This window comes from Ochotona curzoniae, unplaced genomic scaffold (assembly GCF_017591425.1).
Source record: "Ochotona curzoniae isolate NIBS_2020 unplaced genomic scaffold, NIBS_Ocur_1.0 scaffold_1852, whole genome shotgun sequence".
NCBI classification, from domain to species: Eukaryota; Metazoa; Chordata; class Mammalia; order Lagomorpha; family Ochotonidae; genus Ochotona; species Ochotona curzoniae.
In genome coordinates this window covers 19,139,864-19,164,289 of record NW_024467087.1, presented here as the reverse complement: position 1 = coordinate 19,164,289, position 24,426 = coordinate 19,139,864, and the positions used below count along the sequence as shown (strand labels likewise).

Genomic DNA, 24,426 nt, shown 5'->3' with positions numbered 1-24,426 from the left:
CATGAGAAAGTTATCAAATAACAAATGAAGACAACGAGAGAAAAAAAGAAGGAAACTACAAAACAGTAAATAATTAACAAAATAGCAAGTCCTTATGTATCAGCAATTTGCAAGTGAGTTACATTCAGCAATCAAAATGTGTGGTTGTTGAATGAATTAAAGTGACAGACCAAATGATGGCTGCAGGAGACTCACTTAGCTTGATGAGTATGAGCAACACAGACTGAAAGGAAAGGGAAAGAAAATTTTATGAACACGGTTATCAAAAGCAGGAGTGGCTATATTTACATCAGACAAAATCTGCTTGAAGACAAAATAGACTTTAACACAAAATATATAACCTCAGCAGCCATCAGCTGATGAATGGATTAAGTCAATATGATAGAGTGATACACAATTCATGTTTAAGGAAGAAAGAAATGATGACCTAATAGCTAGAAATGGGAAATGCCCAGAAAATTTTAAGTGACGCTCACCTGTCCCCTGTAATTAGACATTGTTGTATTGGAAAATAAGAAAGACATTGAGGAAAATTCTGAGACTTGCAAATTTAGCTGAGATGGTATCAAAATCCCAATTAAAAAAGCAAAAAAAAAAAAAAAGACAAAACAAATTTTGTCATTTGCAAAACAACAGATGAATCTCAAAAACTTTATGCTAAGTGGAATAAACCAGAAGGACAAATATAGTACATCATCTCCACTACATGTGCAATCTTAAAAAGTCAAATTCTTAAAAGCAGACTAGAAAGGTAGCATTTAGGGATTTTGAATAGAGTAAATGAGATGTTGGTCAAAGGTACAACATTCAAGTGCACAGGAAGAATAAGTTCTGAAAAGCAAATGCATACCATATGGTTGCACTTGATACTATTCTATTGCATTTACATCTCAAATTTTCTAATACACTAGACCTTCAATACTCTTATCACGAAAAAGGTAATAATGTGAGTATATGTATATGTTTAATAATTTAGTTGTATAAGCACAACAAATGATATGCATCACATTGCTTATCTTAAATACATACAACTTGTATTTGTCATTTATATTTCAATAAATCTGGGCGGTGATGCAAGCTGAAACAATAAAATACTTTTTGGCCTATCAACATAAATTTTTTACTTTTTTGTAAAAGGTAGGGAAGTGTTGGGACATGTATTTAGAAAATAAAATTTACATAAGAGGTGTTTGCATAGTAATTGAGGTGCTGTTGCTTTTAAATTCATTCATGGGTCAGAGAAATTATATGGATACATAGAATGAATTTTTTAACTTTCATATAGTCTCCCTTGAATGTATCTGTATACATGCGTTTCTTTGAAAGTGCATTCATATTGACAGATGCAGGTCTAATCTAACACCAGAGTTCATCTTTGCACTAATTCCATATTTTTATTTCCTTTTTCACACTTAATTTTGTACCCAATGACATCAGCATATTTGCTTATGCTGTAACAACAGAAGCTTATTCTGTAACATTTTTTTTATTCTGTAACATACACAAAGCACTATTAAAATTATATCAAAAACACTGTTAGCACAAAGACCTCAAAGTGAAGGTCAAGACTTATGTTTCTGCCTTAATGATATACACCTCCTTCAAATTATACAGTTACATATTCAAAAGGATAGATTTTAACATGCAAAAATTCATAAATTGCCACAAAGAACAAGGAAAACAGGCAAGAGACACAAACACGAAGTTTACAGAAAAGATAGTAAAATTCACTTAAGAGAAAAAAAAAATTAAACCACACTGAGATATTGCTAATCTACCAAACTGACAGACTCAACAGCGTCTATCACAGTCCATAGTTCATACTTACAAATAAACTTAAAATTTTCTAGCAAAGGTTTTTCATGTCAATTATAATAAGAAATTTTAGCAGTTAAAAACATAAATCCAAATTATATGACAAATCGGAGTTCAGAAATTCTTTTTTCCATGAAAAAATTTTTAAATTTTTATTGGAAAGTCAGATATACAGAGAGGAGGAGAGACGGAGAGAAAGATCTTCCATCCATTGATTCACTACTGAAGCAACCTCAACAGCTGGAGCTGAGCCAATCTGAAGCCAGGAGCTTCCTCCAGGTCTCCCACAAGTATGCAGGGTCCCAAGGTTTAGGGCCATCCTTGACTGCTTTCCCAGGCCACCAGCAGTGAGCTGGATGGGCAGCAGGGCCACTGGGATTAGAACCTGTGCCCATGTGGGATCATGGTGCGTGCAAGGTGAGGACTTTAGCCACTAGCCTATCACATCGGGCTCTCCGTGTTCTTTTTCACATATCCTCATACATTGTCAGGTGACAGTCTTATTCCATGAATTTTGACACATAGCATATTTATTTTCATTATTTTTACATGTTGTGTAAGTTCATATTTAATTTCTCTATTCACACCAGAATTAACATTTTAGAAATTTACATATTAAGGCTTTTGTGCCAGGTTCCTCACACCATCTCTCAATTGGAGAGAACTTCACCTGTAGATTACTGGTCAATAAGCTATATTCTTTGGCAAATTCTGGCCTATTGATTGGCTTTGAACAGCCTATAAGCAAATAATATCTTTCACATTTGTAGAGGACAGATAAAAATATCACACATACTAAATTGAGGAGTTGTAGCAGATTCTATTACATGCAAAACTTAAAATATCACCATAGTTTCCTTTTAGAGAAAGTTGGCTGATTGCCAACCTACTGAGGTGTGTGAATACAATATTCTTTGATCTCTTGCATGTTTAAAACTACATATAGGGCCCAGCGGCATAGCCTAGCAGCTAAAGTCCTTGCCTTGAATGTGCCTAGATCTCATATGGGCGTCGGTTCTAACCCTGGCAGCTCCACTCCCCATCCAGCTCCCTGCTTGTGGCCTGGGAAAGCAGTCGAGGATGGGCCAACGCCTTGGGACCCTGCACCCACGTGGGAGACCCGGAAGAGGTTCCTAGTTCCCGGCTTCAGATCGGCACAGCAACGGGCATTGTGCTCACTTAGGGAGTGAATCAATGGAGAGAAGATCTTCCTCTCTGTCTCTCCTCCTCTCTGTATATCTGACTTTGTAATAAAAATAAATAAATCTTTAAAAAAACCCCAAAATTATATATATAGATATATTTTTTCTTAATATTAGGACAACTGGTTAGAATAAAATTTTGGACTCACATTCTCTTTCTTGAGTTATTGGAAAATACTGCACTACTTTGAGCTCACTTAGTTGTCATTATGTTTGATGCCAACCTAGTTTTCTTTCATAAATGACTCCTCCTTCAAGACTCAAGGGACTACTTTTCTTCATCGTTAAAGACTAATATTTTTATAGGATGGGACTTAGATGGACTGTTGACTATTCTGATTCAGTTTTCCAAAATGTAAGGGGGTACCCTCAGTGTCTTAAAGTCTGTCTCTTTAAATACTGACAGATCTATTATTTCTGGAAATTCTTTTATGATAATTTTAAATATAAATTTTGCTTTATTGTCTTATTTTTATTCTTGGAATACACAACTATATATAGTCTGGATTTCTTTATATTCTGCATCAATAGTTTTATTTTTAATTTCCATTTCATTCTTTTTAATATATAATACCTTTTTAATATATAATACCTTTTGTTATTGTATCTCATTACATTTTAAGACCTATTCTCATTTGGTTACCATTGAATGTAGTTTTATCTTTCAAGATGAACTTTTTTAAGAAAAATATTTAGTTACTTATTTATTTAAATGTTAGAGTTATCCATAAAAGAAACATTCTAAAATGTGTACAAGAGAAACAACAAATTAATTTTAGAGGATTTCCAAGCAAATTAACAGCTTATTTCTCATCAGAAACCCAGTAGGCTAGGAGAGAATGAAGAGACATAGTCTGGGTCCTAAAGGAGAAAAACGGGAACCCCCAGAATACTGTATCTGGCAAACCTCTCATTTTTACATGAAGCCAAAATAAAAGCATTCCAAAACAAGCAGAAACTGAATGAATTTGTCACCACCCACTCAGCCCTATAAATGATGCTGAAAGATGGGCAACGCACAGAAACAGAGAAGGAAAATCACCAGAATATAAGAACATGAAGGTAGAAAATCTCTTAGTAAAAGTACAAGAGAAACCCAAAGCAAACAATGAGAGTATTTATGAGAAGCACTAGGATCCAGTCATCATCTTTCAATAACAACCTCTATATGTTCTTATATAGATAGGGAAACAAAAGGCTATTCAATGTTTGTTGGAACTCAAGAGAGTTTGATAAATTTGTAGGGCATAAAATCAACACACAAAAATAGTTTTTATAAATACATGTAATTCCATGACTACGACAGAACTTGTCAGGTAAGTTCAACTAACAACAGATGCCAAAAAAATTTTTTTTTCAAATATCTTGAAACAAATGTAATCAAGGATTTGCAGGATCTCTACTGAACATTATAAAGTATTAAAGGAAAGAATGAAAAGATAGCAAAACATGGAAAAAAACCTTCTGTTTGTAGATTGATTTATAGATCTTCAAAGCAATTTCAATTAAAATAGCTTCTCAGAGCAAGAATAAAATGATGCTAACATTCGTATGGGAACAAAAGGGACCTTGACTATCTAGATCGATCTTAACAAAATCAAAGCTGGAGGTATCACACAGCTAGATTTGAAGATGTACTACAGGGTAGTTGTAATGAAAAAAGCATGACACTGGCACAAAACCAGATCTGAACATCAGTTACGCAGTATAAATCATCCCAGAAATGAACCCACATCTCTGCAGCATACTAATTTGTGACAAGCAAACCAAAATCAACCCAAGGAGAAAGAACAATCTCTTCAACAAATGATACCAGAAAATTAGATTTACATGTACAGAAATGGGAAACGAGAGCTTTATCTACATCTCCTATAAACATCAACTATAAATGGATGACGAATCTAGATCTCTAATCATACTAGAAAAAAATATTGGTGATCCGCTACAAGACATAGGTGTAGGTCAAGACTTCTTGGAAAAGACCACAGAAACACAGGCAATCAAAGCAAAAAATAAACAGTTGGGATTACATCAATCTAACAAGTTTCTGTAACGTAAAGGAAACTGTCAACAAAGTATAGAAGCAGACAATAGAATGTGAGAAAATATGTGGAAACTACAACTGATAAGCGATTAATATTCGGGATCCATAAAGTGTATAAGAAACTCAAAAACAATACAGTTAAGAAGTGGGCAACGGATATAGACCAGCATTTCTCAAAAGATAAGATTCAAATTACCAACAGATGCTCAGGGTCACTAGCCATCCAGGAAATGCAAATAAAAACCGCAATGGGATTTCAAATCATCTTGGTTAAAGTCTGACTACCATCTGAAAAGCTGACGAGGATGAGGAGTGAAAGGTACTGTATTCCACTATTTTTTACAAATGTAAACTAGTGCAGGCATTACGGAAGAGCATACAGATACCTCTGAAAGCTAAAAACAAACCTTCATTATGACCCATGCTGGTGATTTGGCCAAAGGAATTGAAATCAGCACATGAGAGTGTTATCTGCAACTCCATGTTTAGAGCATTTCAGTTCACAACAGCTAAGTGTGGAATCAACCCATATGTACATTAGTGGATGACGGGCTAAAGGAATTGTGGCATATTTACGCAGTATGAAAGACTACGCTCAGCCACAAAGAGAGTGATATCTTGTGTTTTGCAACTAGATGGATGCAATTGGAAACCATTATGCTTAGTGAAATAAGCTAATCCCTAAAAGACAAGCATCATATACCTTTCCTTAGCTGTAATAACCAATACACAAAATACACACAAATAAATCTATAGGAGAATGACATTCCAGGGTTTGTTTATTGTGTACAGCCTTTGTTTATACTCCTGAGGAACACTGGTTTTTTTGTTCTTTTTTACTGTTACTATTTTATTCTTGTTATTGGTTAAATTACTTACCTAATGGAATGTTAAGCCTATGTTTGTTAAGTAAATTGAAAGTATGTCATTGTAAAAGTAAAATTAAAAAAAAAAAAAAAGGAAGGAGGGTGGGTGCGGAACATGAGCAGGAGGGGAAGATAGGGTGAAAAGTACCAATCACTAAGCTGCTAAATCTGTGCTGTAACATACGTGAAATTTGCCTACTTTATATAAATAAGAAAATGCTTAAATGGTGTACAGTGGGAGAGAGGAACAGGCAAAGAGAGAGACAGGGAGAATCTTCCATCTGCTGGCTTACTTCCCATGATGATAAAGGGGGGATCAGACCAAAGCCAGAACTTCATCAGAGTCTTCCACATGGGTGCAGATTCCCTGGCACTTGTGCTATTTTCTGCTGCTTTGCTAGCTTATTAGCAGGTAGTTGGATTAGTAGTAGAACATCAGGCACTCCAACTGGCACACACATGGGAGTAGTGACTGGCTAAGCCACAATGTCAGTCCCAAAGATGGCTATGGTTTTATCCAACTAATTCTGAGCTTAGTCAACTCAAATATTGAATATATCTGGGTTTTCACATTTATAACTTGAGACATTTTAACATCCTCAAATGCTTGTTTAAAGAATCTCTATTGATACTAAGCTGTTTGATTACAATACTTCTACTTTAACTTGACTATTTTGAGTGGTTTTGTATCAGTTAAAATTATAAGCTCTTATTTTACACTTCTTGTGCCTTTTTATTTTCACTCTGAAATATTTTATTTTTGTGGATCAGTAGTTGTTTTGTATGCATATGGTAGTCTGGAGTTCGGATAACTACTAGGTGACTAAATTTGTTAGTCCCTTATTAAAATATAGTTTAAAAATCAATGATGCCATTTGGATAGGGATTTGGTATATCCCTTAATTTAGTGATCCATTTTTATTGCTGCCTCTAGTTTCTCTCTACTACAAATGATACCCCTTCCAAGTCAATACCCCTATATCCTCAGAAGTTATACCTTTCCAAGGCTACAATCTTTAATTCTGTGTTCTTTAAAGGGTATGACTGTGAGTTATCTGTAGCCAGTGCTGTCATTTGCAATAGCTGAGATCTGTTCCCAGTAGCTATCTACAAGAATGAAACTTCTCTTTAATGGGAGTGATTTGATAAGTTCTATCATAGGTAGGCCCTGGCTCTCATATCTTCTTTTTCATTTAGTCTCTGACTCACAGCTATAGGATGGGACACAGAATTGTTCACTTTTCTACTCCTGTGTAACTTGAAATTGGCAAAACTCTGTTTCATGGTTATGCTTTGGAGGTATGTTGGGATTATTTTATTTGCTCTCCTTATTGATTTTCTTTTTAAAACTGTGTGGAGATAGTCAAGTATTTGGATGGAAGCACCACCAATGACATAGTTTTACATTTATATAATACACATGCAGATATGGATACTGAATGTTCAGTTGAAATTTATAATAAAGGGGACCAAATATAGTTTTACTTCCCTTGCAGTATTTATCTTCAATTTCATACAAACAATTGACTATGGTTTGGGCCACCATTTGTAATTATGAATAGGACCAGATTTGCTTTTTGAATGACTGTCTTGTGCTTTTGGTTGTGTTTTCCTGCCCCTTACATAATTTTGCTACCTATATTTCTAAGGATTGGAAAGTTCTTTTGTTTTTATCATTTCTTTGGCTTGAAGAAGTGATGGTAAAGACACGTCAACTTATGAGTCAACTCAAATTGCAGAATGTAGACTCAACAGGAACTAATGCTGTTGCACTTGATTACTTGGAGTCTGGAACAAAGGAGTGATGATATCAACATCAAGGATTTGCCATTAGTGGTTTCAGAATTTACCCTCTTATAAAATACAAGAAACCTAAGAGAAATATAGCACATTTAGATTTGCCACAGACACTTTCACTTCAGTGTGCATTTTTATTACATGTTTGCAAGATGAAAGATCTATGTTGAAGAAATGCAGGTCATACCGAAGAGGACAGAAGATAGTACTCCTATATGGATAGACTGAAAACTACTAGCTCTATTTAATAACTATTGTACTGCAGGTCTGAGAATGCCATTTCTTTGTTTTCTAAAGAAATGAGAAATTTTATGTAAATTACAGACTTTATATAAAATACCCAAAGTTTTAAAAAAATCTTTAATAGTATCTAAGAAATTTTATATATGCTTTATAAAACATATCTGGCAAGTAGAAGGCAGGATCATGGTGTTGATTTGGGAGCTGGCTTTGATAATGAAACAGAACAGAGCTATTAAGTTGAAATAGTAACTAAACCCATGACCCAGAAATGCTACTGAGATAGTGAAAAATCTAAATATTTTCATTTCTTTCCTATTTATTAAAATAAGAAAATAGCTGCATTATAACTGCCTATAAAAAATAGGACTATATTCTTCAGTTTGCTACACTAATAATGAATTATGAATCCTTTTTACTAAAAGTAAGCTGATTACTGGACTCCATGCTCCCAATTCTATCACTTTCAAAATGTATTGAACTGTCATTACGTCTGGAAAAATCTTATGCTAAAATATAGCTTTCACCTCTCTGTTAATGAGGTCTTCCTTTGTTATTTCACTGATTAAAAGAGAATATGGTTGTCCTTCAGCAAGAAGGGATCTATGGTAGAGTCTGATAAGGGTAACCAAGCTAAAAACATGCAGCAGACAGAAAGAGAAACCAAAAGTCCTAATAGTTTGTTTGGTTTTTGTTCAGTGTTGGCACAGACTGTGTTTTAGGCATGGCAAGAAAGAATCTATTTCTACCATCTGGATTTTAAAGACTCTCACAACCTTCTATGTTGGTCAGTCTTAACCAGTGGCGTCTCTGTAACATCTTACATGATAATATTTCAACATGTGCTATACAGCCTGGAATAACATGTACAGTGCTTTACCATTTTTTTTCCACTAAGAATTTTCACTTTCAAAAACCCAAATGAAGTAAAGCAAAACTAAATCAACTAGATTCAAAAGTAATTTGGTCTTTCAAGTACTTATGGTACAACATGAGGCTAGCTTTATCAGCATGATCATAGTCAGAAAAGAGGAAACCTTCTGGGCTCTCTGTTAGATGGTAGGGAATCATGCCAAAGTATTTGTTACCTTCAGAGGATGTGACTTCATCAGGACTGTATGTCTAAAGAATAGCATAGAGTGTTCAACAAAAGCAATTCATTTCTCATTTTTCCACTTTTTTTTCTCATAATATGATACACATACTTGTTGCTATTTTTTTGACATCTGGTTTCTCTTTCTCTATCCCTTCTTCCCCCTTGCTTTCATTGCACGAGTAGTATTAAATTAGTTGGTTGATATAAGTAAAATCATAAAACTTTTCTCTATTTTCTGAATTATTCTTATTTATGATTTATCTAAAAGACAGTTATTCTTAATAAAAGCTTAAGATCAAAGGGAAGAAGGTTTCTTCTGAAGTGTGCAAAGGCCAAAGCTGAATTTAGAACCTTGTCCACAACATAAATGATGGGGCTAATTGATTTGACAAAATCTACAAATATAGCTGTATACTTTATCTTCCAAATATGTCTCAATTTCATTTCCTACTTCTCCATTCCTAGAAGTTTATGCTTTATCACTCACAAATCTTCAGATATCCATTAAAACAATCTGAGCAAATTATTTTCTTATAATAATTAATAATGGTAATAACTCCCCATTTTTTCTTGGAAGACATTACAGGCTCCTTATTTTGGCTTATGCTGTCCTTCATGATTAGCATCCACCATCTTCCTGTCTCCTCAATTTCTTACTTTCCACAGTTATCCCAATATGTTTGCATCTATCAAAACATATTGTGCTTTCTAATCTCTCTGTGAATGAAATATTAGTAAAATTCAAATGGGTAAATTTTCACTGTATAAGATGCCATGATTCTGTGTTAATTGTGAAGAATCAGATATTCTGTTGGTGATACTGACCCTCCCCATTCTGGCTATTGGACATGGAAATTCAGTCACCTATTTTAAGTTTAAATGGGTTAACCTGTCATCTGTTTAAAAGCCATTGCTCTAATTTAGTTTATTCTTATTCACTTCAAAGTATAGCTTAATGACTTGTGCAATGTGGGTCTAAAAATACTAACATATCTATATATGTATTACGTATATAAATTGAGTGGAGAAAAACTTAAATATGAGCAAAATTTCTTCCTTACATATTAAAATTTAAATTATTTACTTTGAAGCCATACATTCCTTGAGATTTTCCCCATGCCTTACAAGACTGATTCTTACTGTTGTAAAATTACTTAAGCTCTCAACATTCCAAAATTACTAACCTGCTGTGCAATCCCCTATTATGCCTTCCAGTAGATCTTAATCTGTTTCACACAGTCATATTTTAATTTACCTAAGAAAGTGTTGTTTGAAGGGTGTTGCCAGATAGGACTTTCACATCCCATGCTGTGCTCTATCACTCACAAATCTTCAGATTAGGGTGATTTCCAGCCTTCGTCCCAGACTCAAGCTTTCGGCCAATGCAAACCCTGGCTCAAACCACTGGATTCCTATCAACCAGGTGGGAAATATGGCTTGATTTCCCATCTGAAGGTTTGGCCTGGGACAGCCTCACCTGGCATGGGCATTTGGGGAGTGAACTGGTAGATGATAGTTTCTCTCTCTTTTCCTCTCTCTCACACACACACCCATTATTCACCTTTCCCTCTCTCCCTCCCTCCCTTCTTCCTTCTTGTTCTCCACCTCTATCCCTTTCAAATAAACAAAAATTTAAAGCATGAAAATATTGGATGAGAAATACTTAATAGAGTGAGTACTTTTTGTTGAGACAGTTTCAAATTTTAGATGGTCTCAAAATCTCTTGATACAATACATGCATTTACTTCTCGCTACTCTTTCATGTGAAAGATTTTCTCTCTTTATCTTAAATTTAAAACATGATGCAGTTTCAAGGGAAAAAGTACAGTATTTTTCTTCCATGAAAGTGCTTTCATTCTGAGCTACATTAGCTAATTACAGTTCTGAAAACTAGCTATATGTGACATGAATTCATCCTATCATTTTTGTTTAAACATCTCATTTTGTTTCATGGTATAGTTCCATAGGCTCTGGGGTCGCCCATGCCCTTCCCCAAGGACCCTCCTATCCCCACTGATTATGAAGTTTTACAATGGCTGTCCTTCATGAACAGCCACAGGTCCATCGTGCTGTTGTTGAAGTTTCCCAACAATGTAGGCATGGATATTGTCAGAGTCCATCATCTTACTGCTAGGATAGTTTCAATTCTTCCACTATGAGTACATCTCTGGTCTGTATGCATAGAGACATTACTGCACATTGTCTCTATATCTGAACATATCAGTCTTTGCTACACTTCTGTTTACATATCCCCCAAATTACAGATCCAGTGAGCACAGTTCACATCAGGGTGAAAATAATAAGTTTTCATCAACATGAAGTTAACAAACATGCTACAAAAGCAGAAATGCATCACAAGAGTGGTGAAAACAGGAATCGATATGTATCTGTCTCAATAGATCCTTGTGATTCATTAATTGATAATCCATAAGAGATGGGTTGCTTGTAAACACTTGAAATTGTAGATGTCCATTTCAACACTGTTTTGCTACATATCATGAAGTTCTAGTTATTCATTGTAATTCCTTCAGTGCCACAAGAATCACACTTTGGCATCTATTCCTACAAGGTTTGTGATTCCTGTTTTCATCCTGTCATTTTAATATGTTTCATTTGGATTGAATTTATCTTTAATTTATGACAGGCAAAAATGCCACATAACGTAGTGAGGACAAAACTTATGAAACCTATTACCCGAAAAGGTGATGCAGGATGAATGTATAAATCTTTTTAAAAGAAGGATTTTGATAAATGTCCTTGTGGCAGATTTATAATTAGAGTAAGGTTATACCACCATTTTCCAGACCCTTGCTATATAGGGATTCTTAAAAAATTGGTAGATTCCTGAATAGTAAGCAAAGGCAAAGCTAACACAGAAACTGCCATTCCTACCATTATGAGGTCCACAAGAGTGAACTAGAAATGATTAATTATAAGCATGACACTAAGATGATTGATAGTTGTCTGTAGGACAATGAAAAATGCATTTTAGAATTTTATGCTGAGTCATTTCTTGAATGTGAACGCTATAACGCATTTTAATGAAAATATGTGTCAACCTAGATGCGGCATTCATTTAGAAATATAAAGCTATTTGAAGGGTCAAGATACAACAGAAGAGGCAAATTAATAAAATAAAGGCAAAGTGATGATAGATATTTTATACCAGGCAGAAAGAAACAAATTTCTCAGCTTTTTGTGAGACAGACCATTCATGTTCTGAAACATTGTTTTAGATGACTTTGAAAAGACGGGAAACAAAAGTAGTACATATTAGGATAAATTATATGCTCATTATGCTTACCTCAGCTCAAATTAATAAGCTTCCTAATAATTCTGTTCCACTAATAATCGTCATTAATCTTTATTTAGATCTGCTAAGCAATATCCTAGGTGTTTTACATGCTTTAGCACATCTAATTATAAAGAAAACCTTTGAGGAAAATATTCACAACATTTCCATTTTATAGATATGCAAACCTAGGCACAGAGGTGTAGAGAAGTTGCCAGTAAGTGAAAAAGAGTTTTTTGTAAGCATATTTGCTATCTTTAGCAAATAATTGTGTGTGAGGACATAGCATATTTATATTTAATGAAAAGCTCCATTAAAACAATCTAACTTCTTAAATTTTCCAAAATCATAACATGCCACATTGTGTATTATTTTCCCTTGTATAGTGAGGTATTTGCTGGTTCTTTCTGAAAAGACAAAAATGAACACATTCCACTGTTCTGTTTCTATCATTTTCAGCACTTTTTTATTCCACCATAATAACAGCCCCAGAAAACAGGGCAATTTGTGCTAGTATAAAGGAGGCAGTAGAAAGCGCTAAAATCAATGTTATATCATTTTAGTTCAGAAAGCAACATGTAGTAGGTATTTTGTGTTCTTGAATAGTTACATCCCTAAACTTTGAATTAAAGAACTGGGCTCAATATTCTTTCTCTCTTTAAATTTTATATTATTAATATCAATTATGATGAACTCTATATATGTGGCCACATAACATGCCATGGCAAAGATTTATGGACTTACATTCTTTTGCCGATAAAATTTGAACATATCTGACTGTGGTCGGAATTGCTACAAATTTTATGGCAAGGAAAAAGCATCATCTATATCATTAACTGATACTGTACCTAAGGGCCAGAAACCCCACTTCTCAGTTCATTTAAAGCATATTTGACCCCGGGTGCAATGTATTCCCGTGAGCTTCTAATTCCTGTGGGTTTCTCCTTCCTCTTAAACTGCTGACTGTGGAAAAACTTGATCAAAACATCAAAGATTGCAACAGAAGCTGCGTTTGTGCCCTTCACAGCCATTGATGAAGTATCTTAACCTCGCCTTCTCTTATGCCTTGCATATGGTCATCTGTCTTCCTGACTACTACTTCATATGGCTTATTTGTAAATTCAAGCAAATGTGCTTCTGACTGGCACTGATAGATACATCACTGGTGCCAAAATATCAGCAAGGATGAAGCATAAGGACATATTTTTTGATTCAGATGGAAAATATTACAGATTTATGGGGAAGTGATGACAACAGCTATTCTATGATATCTTCATATAATCAGTATCTTCCCATGCCTCTCTTCACCAAACTTTATGACCTAACAATTATTCAAAGGAATGATTCTCTTGCTGATGCAAAAGGTATAGTGGGTAAGTTTGAGGATGGGATCAGCGGGCTGAACACCTCAGCTCTGGTTGTTCTAATACTTGCTGGTTTTCTAATACTTTCAAGTGACCACTTACAGGGCTATAATGCACAGAGTACCTACTGATGTCCCACTGATATTGTGATATGATTTCCCCCAGTGAATTTAGGGTAACACAGCAAACAGCCATTAGTATCTAAAGATTATGTATGATGGATAATGAAGGAAAATGAAATAGCAGAAGGGAATTTGCACAGGAAACAGAAGCAGTAAATAGTTTCAGCGATTTTACTTGGGTTATACAGTAACTGCAAAGGGGGATTGAAAAGACATGACTCTTATCGACTCAGTAAGAGCAGTGAAATTTTATGTTTTGAAATATAATATTTACTCCAACTGCAGTAAACCATTAAAAAACACACCTTGCATATTGTAGCTCTTATGTGGCATTTTTCATTGACTATTTATGGATTCCTACTCCAGCCTCTTGACATACTAAGTAGTAAGACACAGATGAATTAGACTGAGGAAGAGGTATTTAATGATTTGTTCAAAATCACCTAATTGTTTAGTTCATCACAAATACCAAAATAGCAGCATTCATCATAAATATCTTCTTTTGAACCCATTCAAATCTACCATAGCAACATTTAGCCAGCTGTTACTGCAGCCTAAAAACAATCTCATAATAAATGATACCAGGGGATCTCTCTCACCAGTCAAGCAATTGTAGTTGCCCTCACCATTCCAGTATGTGACCTGCTATAACTAAATTGGATTTGGAATTTAAAAAGAAAAAAAATGTCCGGTAGATTCGTTTAGTAGACAAGAAAGTAAACGAGCTGTAAAATCTACTGCTAAAAGAAGCAAGGAAAAGCACTCAGGCTGAGAATCTTCACTTCTTATTGATGTGACCTCTTAGTATGAATATAGCCCCATGGTACTTTGTGACTTCACACGCCTCAATTTCTTCATTTATAAAATATATACAGTAATGCTATTTTCCCCCAAAGATCGTTGTGAAAATTAAATGAGCTAATACAAAACAAGTAAAGTACTTCATATAATGAATTTTTTTTAAACTTTTACGGATATGACTGCTATTTGTCACTGTTTTGGGGTGTTGTGATTTAGCCATCAACAAAACGGTTAGTTTTAACAACTAGTAAATTTTAGCAGTGAATAACAATAATGACAAAACACAATACTTCTGGCCTCATAATATATGTTAGACATGAACCCAAGTGCTTTAGTTATATTAACTCGTTTAATTTTCACAAAACTGTTTTACTAATACATTCATGAGGAAATGGAACCCTGAAAAGATTAAATAATTTGCTCAAGATAATGGCTAAACATGTCAGATACCTGAAAATCCTTGCGTATAACTATACAGTATATTGGCTATCTGGATGCTAAATTGGTATGTAACTGCTAACTCAATGAAAAGGTAGTCCTTGAAATAACTGAAATGTTGTATTTTTACTTGTGAAATTAATAAATATATAACTTAAATCTTAGGATTATAACATTTTCAAACAATATTTTCTGTCACAACATAGAAAAATAAACAGAATCATAGTTTTCAACACAATATTAATCTATTAAGGAGCTTTCTATGACTTTGGATTTTTTATACAAGGGGTAATTCCTTTTATCAAAAATATTGTTCTACAGAATAACTCATAAGACAAAGAATTTGTCTAACAGTTGAACAAGCATATGTCACAGGGTGCCTAGTATATTTAAACATTTTAAATCATTCCTTGTTTTGGATACTTTCATATAAAAAATCATGTTTGAATTGCAATACTCACTTATTTCTACCTCCATTTTTTAGCAGTATTTCTCATTACAATATACTCGAAAACAAAGAAAAACACATGCTGATTTATTCTGAATTATCTGAGATAAATAGAACATTTTTATACTGTAGGGCAATATCCATGTTTAATAGAAACATTGTCCAAAAATATAATTCAGATATATAATGGAAATAGAAAAACAAAAGTGAACTTTAGGATAAGCTAGGAGCCTGTGATACTGACACTGCCAGCGACTTCCCTATGAAATATATGTGGTGATATATTGATCAGTCCCTGTTCTATGATTCCTATATAAACTGGTTATGCAAATTTTCTTACTGCTTACAATTTTTATAAGAATCAGCAAAACATAATGCATTATTTACATTTTTCAAAAAGACTAAAGACTAAATCTATTTCTATCTACCTCTCAGAATCTTATTCACTGTATCTTGGTGGGTAATTCCCCCTAAATTGTGAAACCAGGTTAAACCTGTAAAGACATTTGTAGTGACGTATCTGGGTAGATTTTTTTTCTACCTTCTATTCATTCTAGGAATAGTGCTGCCACGAAATACATGTCCCTTCAGTTAATTTACATTTTAGACTGCAGAACCACTGAAGTGAGGAAATTAATATTCAGTCAAAAGAAAATGCCATTCAGAAAAATCAATACAACTTGCTATCAAGTGAGGGTGACTTTAATCAGGGTGACCAAAGAACAACATTGTTCTTAAAAGTGGAAAGGGTGCCTATCACTTGTTTTCTGTTTTGCATTCCAAAACAAGGCAACTGCACAATTTTGCATGAATCCACCTAGTAAAAAATAAGAACGCATTGTTTTTGGTCCCACTATAAAAACAAATCTAAATTCTGAAGAAGAAATTACACACTAGATTTTCTGATAGCTTCCTAGTAACTACTGCTTTAATGAAGTTTCTACCTGAAAACTCAATAGCACCAGTATTGTTAAATATAATTTAAGAAGCTATTGTAGATTGGTACTTATGACTTCTAATGAGAAAACCATAACCACCTTTTAATTGAAGGGAAAATGGTTAGCTACAGTAATTGCAATCAATAAGACTGTGTTAGTAGTATAAATATTTCTTCTCAAAGAGCATTCCTTACTCTTAGCAGTATTTAAGATTAGGAAGTGAAAAAAAACCTAATTAGAAATCCAATTTTTATTTATAATACTGAGCCTTGGTCCAAATTTGTACATCCTACACTCGAGAGAGAAACTTTAAACCCTCACCATCAGTAAAATAAGACTTTGATTAAGTAGAAAAGTGAAGCATGGAAAAAAGGGCTTACCAATCACATAGGCTAGTAACAAGGCCAAAGTCACCGTGATGGCAGTGGCGCTCAGGGCCGTGCACTTCCAGTTGCAGCACCTGTACGGTTTGTTAAATGTAAAGGCAGGTCGGGAAAATGTGCTTCGAGGAAGCGGCCTGGGAGGGGGCGAGTACACGGTGTTGGATGTCAGAGGGTAGTTCTGACTGGCTGCACTGAAGATGGCAGAAGAACCAGATCCATGTTTGAACAGGAAATGCCTGCAAAAAGGAAAGAGAAGTCCGGGCTATAATAACCAAAGCTAGTTCCCACCAAATACACAAATTCCACTAATTTCAAACAACTGTGATGTATTATCCCACAAAGTCCCTTTTTACCTTAAGACCCCCGTTTCCATCATCAGAAACAACACTTCTCTACATTTTTTTCTTGTTATGCACTCATTTTGTCTGTTGTAAAACTGTGTACCCTGCATTCATGCTTCTGGCATATTTCAGTTACTACAGGGTGATTATCTACTGTTTATTGTAATACAGGCCTTTCATAAATAGCAGTTATGTATTCATATGACACAGTTGCAAAAAAATAAGTGAAAGTATAATTTCTGTGCATATACTTTACATGTATTGAGCATTAAACACCATGTGTTGTGCTGAACACTAATTATCTCATTTAGTCTTCACTTACATAATATGTTGTTGTTATTATTTATTATTATTATTATTATTTCAAAGACAGGGAGGCACAAAGAGGTTTAACACCTTACCTAACTTCACCTAGCAAGTGAATGAGTCACAAACAGAACTCAGTTAACCCCAGCTCTGTGGTATTGAATATTAACCTCTCCGATGTGCCACTAGGGCAGAAAAATGCGCTGTTCAACAAAGCAAGTTCTAATGCTATTTTTAATATATAACAATACCCCACCACTAGGCAAGAAAATATCGCCTTGTATGTGCATAAGCACTAATAAGGCATTAAGATTATTTTTAAAGATATTATGGTTATTTGTGTCAATGATAGAAAGAAGAAAGGACTATTTTATTGGCTCATGCCCCAAATGGCTGCAGCAGGCTGAAGCCAGGAGCCTGAAACTCCATTCAGGTTTCCCTAATGGACAGCAGGGCCTTAGTACTTGGACTTTCATTTGCTTTCAAAGACATGTTATCAGAGAGTTAGTTTGATAGTGGAGTGCATAGATCATGAACAACGGCTCTAACACGGTATGCAAAAATTCCAAGGAGTGGCTTAACCCACTGCACCACAAAGCTTCCCTCATGAAGAATACTTTAAGACCGAGTACTAGCTTCATATTGACACAATAAAAGCACACTGATTTAAAGGAAAAACAAACTACTAACACCAGCTTCTAAAGAGGTATATATGGTATATATGATAGATAATTTTGCTTTCATTATCAGGAGGGAAAATATCTTTTTTAAAGGGCTGGTTGCTGAGGAGACTGCAGATTCACAAGGCTTTTTTGATGTAATAATTATGCTTATAGAAATTTATTTTCAGGAAATTATATATGTGACAAAATATATAAGGAATAGTTATAATAGTTTCATTATAATTGACAGTAAAAAATATTCAAAGGCCCAACTATTGCTATTTTGATAGGCAAATTGTCTTTGAAACAAGGTACAGAATATTATACAGTCGTTCTAAATTGTGTTGTGAATGTATACATACGCACTAGGAAAAATAATTACAGATATTTCAAAGTTTAAACAGACAGGCTTCCAGAGTTTGCGCACAATAGAATTTTTAAAGAAAAAACTTGTTTATATAAAAATAAGAATTCGTGTTACCTCCGGAGAGTAGACGTACTCTCTGAACTTTTCTGCCTCTAGTCTCCATCAGCCCTGAGTCTCTATCAATTTCATAACTAAAATGAAAGATGGGTGGTGGGACTGGAAAAACTTCACTGAAGACCACCACTCACAGGAAGAGTTAGCTCTTTTGTGGGGCACAGGATTTATTGATTACCTATAAGGGTCAGGTATCAAAACACTGACATACATTAGTTTAATTTTCAGGTGTCTGTGAGGTTGACAATATTGTCCTAATCTCAAAGATGACTAAAGTGAGACCTAGAGAGGTTTAGTAGGAATAAAGTGGTAATAACAGTAAATATAATACTGACAAGAAATAATATCTTAGTACTTCCTTGTGCAGGCATTGTTCCAAATACTTCACAAAGCATTATATCAATGTTCAAAATGGCTTTACTTCAATAGCTTCATTTCAGAGATAAGAAATTCAAATCACAAGGAGCCTAGGTAACATTTACATGGCCCCGCAGCTGCTAATCACAGTGAAGCTGAACTTCTAACTTAGGAAGTCCAGCTACAGAGGCCTTTCACTGAACCAATGCACTACAGCACACTCTATACTAGGGTTATGCAGCTTGTTGACACATTAAGATTTGAATACTGGTCTGTCATGCATAGAAACAGCATGTTTTGTGTTGAATTTTCTGTGTGAGGTTTGGGGGATGATGCCTAATTGAGCTGCACTATTACCGTGTTCATTTTAGGACTGACAAGAACATGGGAATGAATATTGTACAATCAGACTTAGAAGGGGCCTTCAGAAAATGACTACATCAACTCCCGGATTCCGCAGTTAGGACTGAATTCCAGGGAATTAAAGGGACTTACACTATCACAAGTTAATGGCATGTATAAAACTGGTACAAGGAACTTGCCAAGGCATCTAATTCCCCTGCGTCATGCTACCGGCCAACTGCACTTTTCACTGGGTTAAAAAAAAACACTCAGGGGCGACAAGCACTACCTGTTCAAACAACACTGCAGTATAATCTGGGTTGGCTATGTTCTTACTAACACTTAAAAGACGTCTAAACTATTTTGGACAAATAGGTGAGTGTTCTAAAGAAAATACCCTTTAGTCTGTGAGACCCTGAAAGAGTCATTGTTGCCTATGAAGACACCCCATTTATCGCCAGAATGAAAGGACAGTATATAAACGGGAATAGGAATAAATGTATTTCATTGAGCATGTGACTGATAACATTGTGTGGGCTCTTATTTTTTGAATATGGTTTTTCTTATAGGTTTTGAAATAATCTCCTTTATATCATAATGGGGTAGATTTGTTCTTTACTCTCAACTTAGCTCTCCAAGACTGTGCTTCCCTGCCTTGGCCATCTAATTTACTAGTGAGAAAAATGATGGTGCTTTAAAGGTTGCATGGTGGGGTAGCCCTCATACATCCTCACCCTTGCCCTGGGGTTATTTTGGAGGTAACACTATGTCACTTCTGTATAATTGATGCTATACAGTGACACCCTGACACATACCTACAGGATAAGGTAGACACCCACCAGTATGGAGTTTTTACTCAATATGTGGGGATAAAATCTTTAATACTTTGCATAATTATGAAGAAGAACAATTGGATTTTTGACACAATGAGTGGCCCAATATGTTGGATATTGATTTGCTAGGTAGATCACTAAGAGGTAAAAGGAAGACAAAGAAAGACAGAGAATTGTTGGCTCTAATGATGGCAATTACAAGCAATAATCAATAACCCTGAACACAATAATTGCATCCTGATGTACACCAAATGTAGTTTCATAAGTGAAATATTATAGCATAATGAATAAATTCAACAATCACACCAGAGAAACATTTAAGCTAATTCGTATTTGAGGAGAATCGAAATCACAGCCCTCAGAGCTGGTAGATAATAAAATGACTTCATATACTAAGGTTCTTGTTCTCTTATTAACAAGCTCAGATTAAGACTCTATACTGAAAGTGATCTACACTTTGATATGCATCATGAAAAACAGCAATGCAAATGCTGAGTATTGTCCCAGGCTTCGCAGTCCAACAGTGGAAAGTGAAACTAGTGGTTCAATGTGTTTTCATAGTCCCTGAAAAAAAGTATGAGCATGAAGACAAATGCACTGTGCTAGACTCCAGCTATGTTCTCATAAAATCAGATCAGCTGGCTAAGCACATTGCCTTTCCCTGGGGACGTGAGAATGTACTAAAATGTTGCAATCAATTTTGTACAATTGGTTTTTTTTCTTTCCACAGAGCAAATGATAAAAATGCAGTTCAAGAGTTTATGTGTAAGTAGTATTCTTCTTTGCATGTTTTAATATTCAAGCTGAAATTTAAAAAGGAAAAACAAGATATTGCCAAAAGGAAATGGGGATATAGGAAATAAAAAAAATAAATGGCAATATACTAAATATTCCTGTAAGGACTTCAAAATCATCTTTAAAAAGTGCAGAAAAGCACTCTATCTTTTAAAATCTTTCATACAACACAATTCTGGGAATATCTGTTAGAATTAGATAATGTGATTTAATATGGTACTTAAATTCTACATAAAATCAACAGAAATCTAAAGCTTCTTTGTAACAGATGCGTAAGTAACCAATCCTTTTGCCTTTATATATTATAAACACTCTTTATGAGTTACCTAGAGCCGTAATCTTTAGTTACAAACATCTTCCCATTTTTACACCCATAGGACATAATTTATCTTGATTCCAGTCAGAGCTGAGGTTCATTAAAAGAAACAGACAGTGAATACGAGCTCATAATGCCAGTTTATCTGACACAGCTTCTCCTTTCTCCTTCTCCAGCACCGGCTGTTCTACTGTTTGGGCTTAGGGATTTGTGCCTAATTCACACAGGTAGAAAGGCACAGTGCCTGCCTTTCTAAGATTTACTTACCTTAATGTCCTCAAGTTTCATCCACACTATAGCTTGTGACAGTATTTCTTTTTAAAGCCGAATAACACTCCAGTGTATGTGTGTCTACTCATCCACTGACGGATACCAGGATTGCTTCCACTTATTGGCTATCATGGATAGTACTACCATGAACATGAGTGTGCAAAAATCTCTTTCATATATGCTCTCAATTATCTATGAGAACTACACAGAAGCAGGATTTAGGATTACTGGGTAATTACATGGTATTTCCACTTTCAATTTTCTGAGTAACTTCCATATTATTTTCTTTTATTTCTTTCAAGATTTATTTTATTTTCATTACAAAGTCAGATATACAGAGAGGAGGAGAGACAAGAGGAAGATCTTCTCTCCATTGATTCACTCCCCAGGTGACCGCAATGGCCGGTGCTGCGCCGATCCGAGGCCACGAGCCAGGAACCTCCTCCAGGTCTCCCACGCAGGTGTAGGGTCCCAAGGATGGGGCCATCCTTGACTGCATTCCCAATCCACAAGCAGGGAGCTGGATGGGAAGTGGAGCTGCCAGGACTAGAACCGGCACCCATATGAGATCTAGGCGCATTCAAGGCAAGGACTTTAGCTGCTAGGCTACGCCACCGGGCCCTTATATTATTTTTTCTACATCAACAATGACCAAGCGTTTCAATTTTTCCTACATCCATGGCAACACATGCTATTTTCTGGTTTCTTCACAGAAGCCATGCTAATTGCTGTGAGGTGCTATTTCACTGAGGCTTTAATTTGCTTTTTTAATGTTAATAGTGAACATCCTTTCAAATGATTGTTACTCATTTGTGTATCACCTCCAAAACAATGGCTATTCACAGATATTTATTCCCATATCTTCAAAAGCTACAAGAAAATGGGGGGGAAAATCCCTTGGGCCTGGTGCAGCGGTGTAGCATGTAAAGCAGTGCCAGCATTCCATATGGACAGAAGTTCAAGTCCTGGCTATTCCATTTCTGATTCAGCTCCCTGTGTAGAGCCTGGGAAAGCATGTGGGGATGGCCCAAAACCTTGGTCCCCTGCACCAACATGAGAGACTCAGAAGCAGCTCTGTGCTCCTGGTTTCAGACCAAACCGAGAGCACTTTGGCCATTACAAGTATTTGGAGAGTGAACAAGGAAATGTAAGATGTTTCCGTCTCTTCATCTCTCCTCCTGTAACCCTTCCTTTCAACTAACTACACCTTTAAAGAGAGAACACTTGGCTGAGTCAGCCCCATTTTTTCCTTGACAAAAATAGCTACTGTTTACAATTTTTGAAAATGTGGTTTTTGCTTAAAATATTAACCTCCATTTATCTAGTTTTCCCTTAACAACCTCTTTCCTGGGAGTACTTATAGCAAAAGTGTTCTTAGAGTACTGAAATTATTCTTGAGCCTAATGGCATTAGTAGCTTGGACAATTTCCTGGTGTAACAAATGTGTGGCTTTACTAATAGCTACACAGAAGGTGTGACTCTCATTGTTCCTGCACCTCTCAGAGCTGCCAGTATTTCTTTCTTGCTCTGCACCACGCTTTTCACTTCTTTAAAAAGCTGTGGTTGTTTATTTTGTTGTTGCTGTTTTAGATCTAGTATACGTATGCAAGTCTTAAGCCTTAATTTTCCTATTTCCTGGGTTTTAATCTATCCTCGACTGAAAATATTCTGTGGATCATATTTTCAATTCCATTTTTCAAACTGAGTAGTACACAGCTAATAGGGATACCTCCTTAATAAAACAATTCTGTGAATATCATCCTTCTGATCTGCCTTGTCACTGACATCACATATTCCTAAAGGGAAAGAAGTTAATTTCTACACACTTGTCTCTTGCTTCATAGGCACTCAATGAAATACCGATTTGGATGACACCCTTCTTTCTTCTAAAAGCCCTGTGAATTACTTTGCAGAATGAATGAAATTTGAGGACCTTAAAGTGTTTAATCAGCAAGCAAATATTTCTTGGTTTATCAAATAAAAAATAGTAACTGTAAGCTTTCATCTGATTTCATGCAATCAAAAATAAAAAAAAAAAGTTGAGTCCTATTTCATATCTTCTTGTGAGACATTTTGGTAATAAACTAGTATTAAGAAAAATAAAAAACATTCAAATGAGACTTGGCACTGGTGACTGTGGTGACCTATGAAATGCAGGTAGAGTTGCTGTGAGATTTCAGTGAAGAAACTGACAGAAACTACTTTAGTAGAATCCTTGGCATATAACAGATTACTAAAGTGAACTTTGGCTTTTCTTCACTGAATATTCGGTTGCTCAATATGGCAGATGAGATCATCTGTTTGTCATAGGTGAGGAGGTTTGGAACCAGATATTAAGATTAAATACATCACTTAGAGTCACATAATTGATAAGAGATAGCATTTGGAATCAAATCAGTTTTACTGATTATTAGAACATACACTATATAAAAGTAGGAATGTCTGTCTTTCTTACTGCTGTATATGTAGCATGTAAAATGCTCCTCAATATTAATTAAAACAGCATGGGATTGGCACAAAAACTGACAAAGATCAATGCACTAGAACAGAGAGCACAAACATTAATTACATAAACAGTTAAATGATTTTTGAGAACAGAGCTCAGACCACACATTGGAGTAAAGATAATGCATTCAATAAATATTTTTAGCAAAACTGGATGTATAAATGTGGAGGAACACAATTAGACCCTTACCTCTTTCCACATAAAAAAACAATGTGAAGAAGGATCAAAGACCTACATTTAAGAGACTGTGAAGTTGCTGAAAGAAAATATTTGGAAAACACTCAAAGAAATTAGTGCAGGCATGAATCCTTGGATACAATCCACAAAATACAGGCAACAAAAGCACAAGTAAACAAATGGGATAATAGCAT

The 24,426-nt window shown here is 35.1% G+C and overlaps 1 protein-coding gene across 3 annotated transcripts in view; it reads right to left on the bottom strand.

Annotated features, from left to right (window-relative positions):
• TENM1 (teneurin transmembrane protein 1) overlaps positions 1–24,426 on the bottom strand; it is a 531,802-nt gene that overhangs the window by 283,470 nt on the left and 223,906 nt on the right. For all 3 annotated transcript variants that reach the window (XM_040999695.1, XM_040999696.1, XM_040999697.1), the window contains exon 5: positions 16,844–17,082. In XM_040999695.1, coding sequence (XP_040855629.1) covers positions 16,844–17,082 — 239 coding nt within the window. The remainder of the gene's footprint in view (positions 1–16,843; positions 17,083–24,426) is intronic.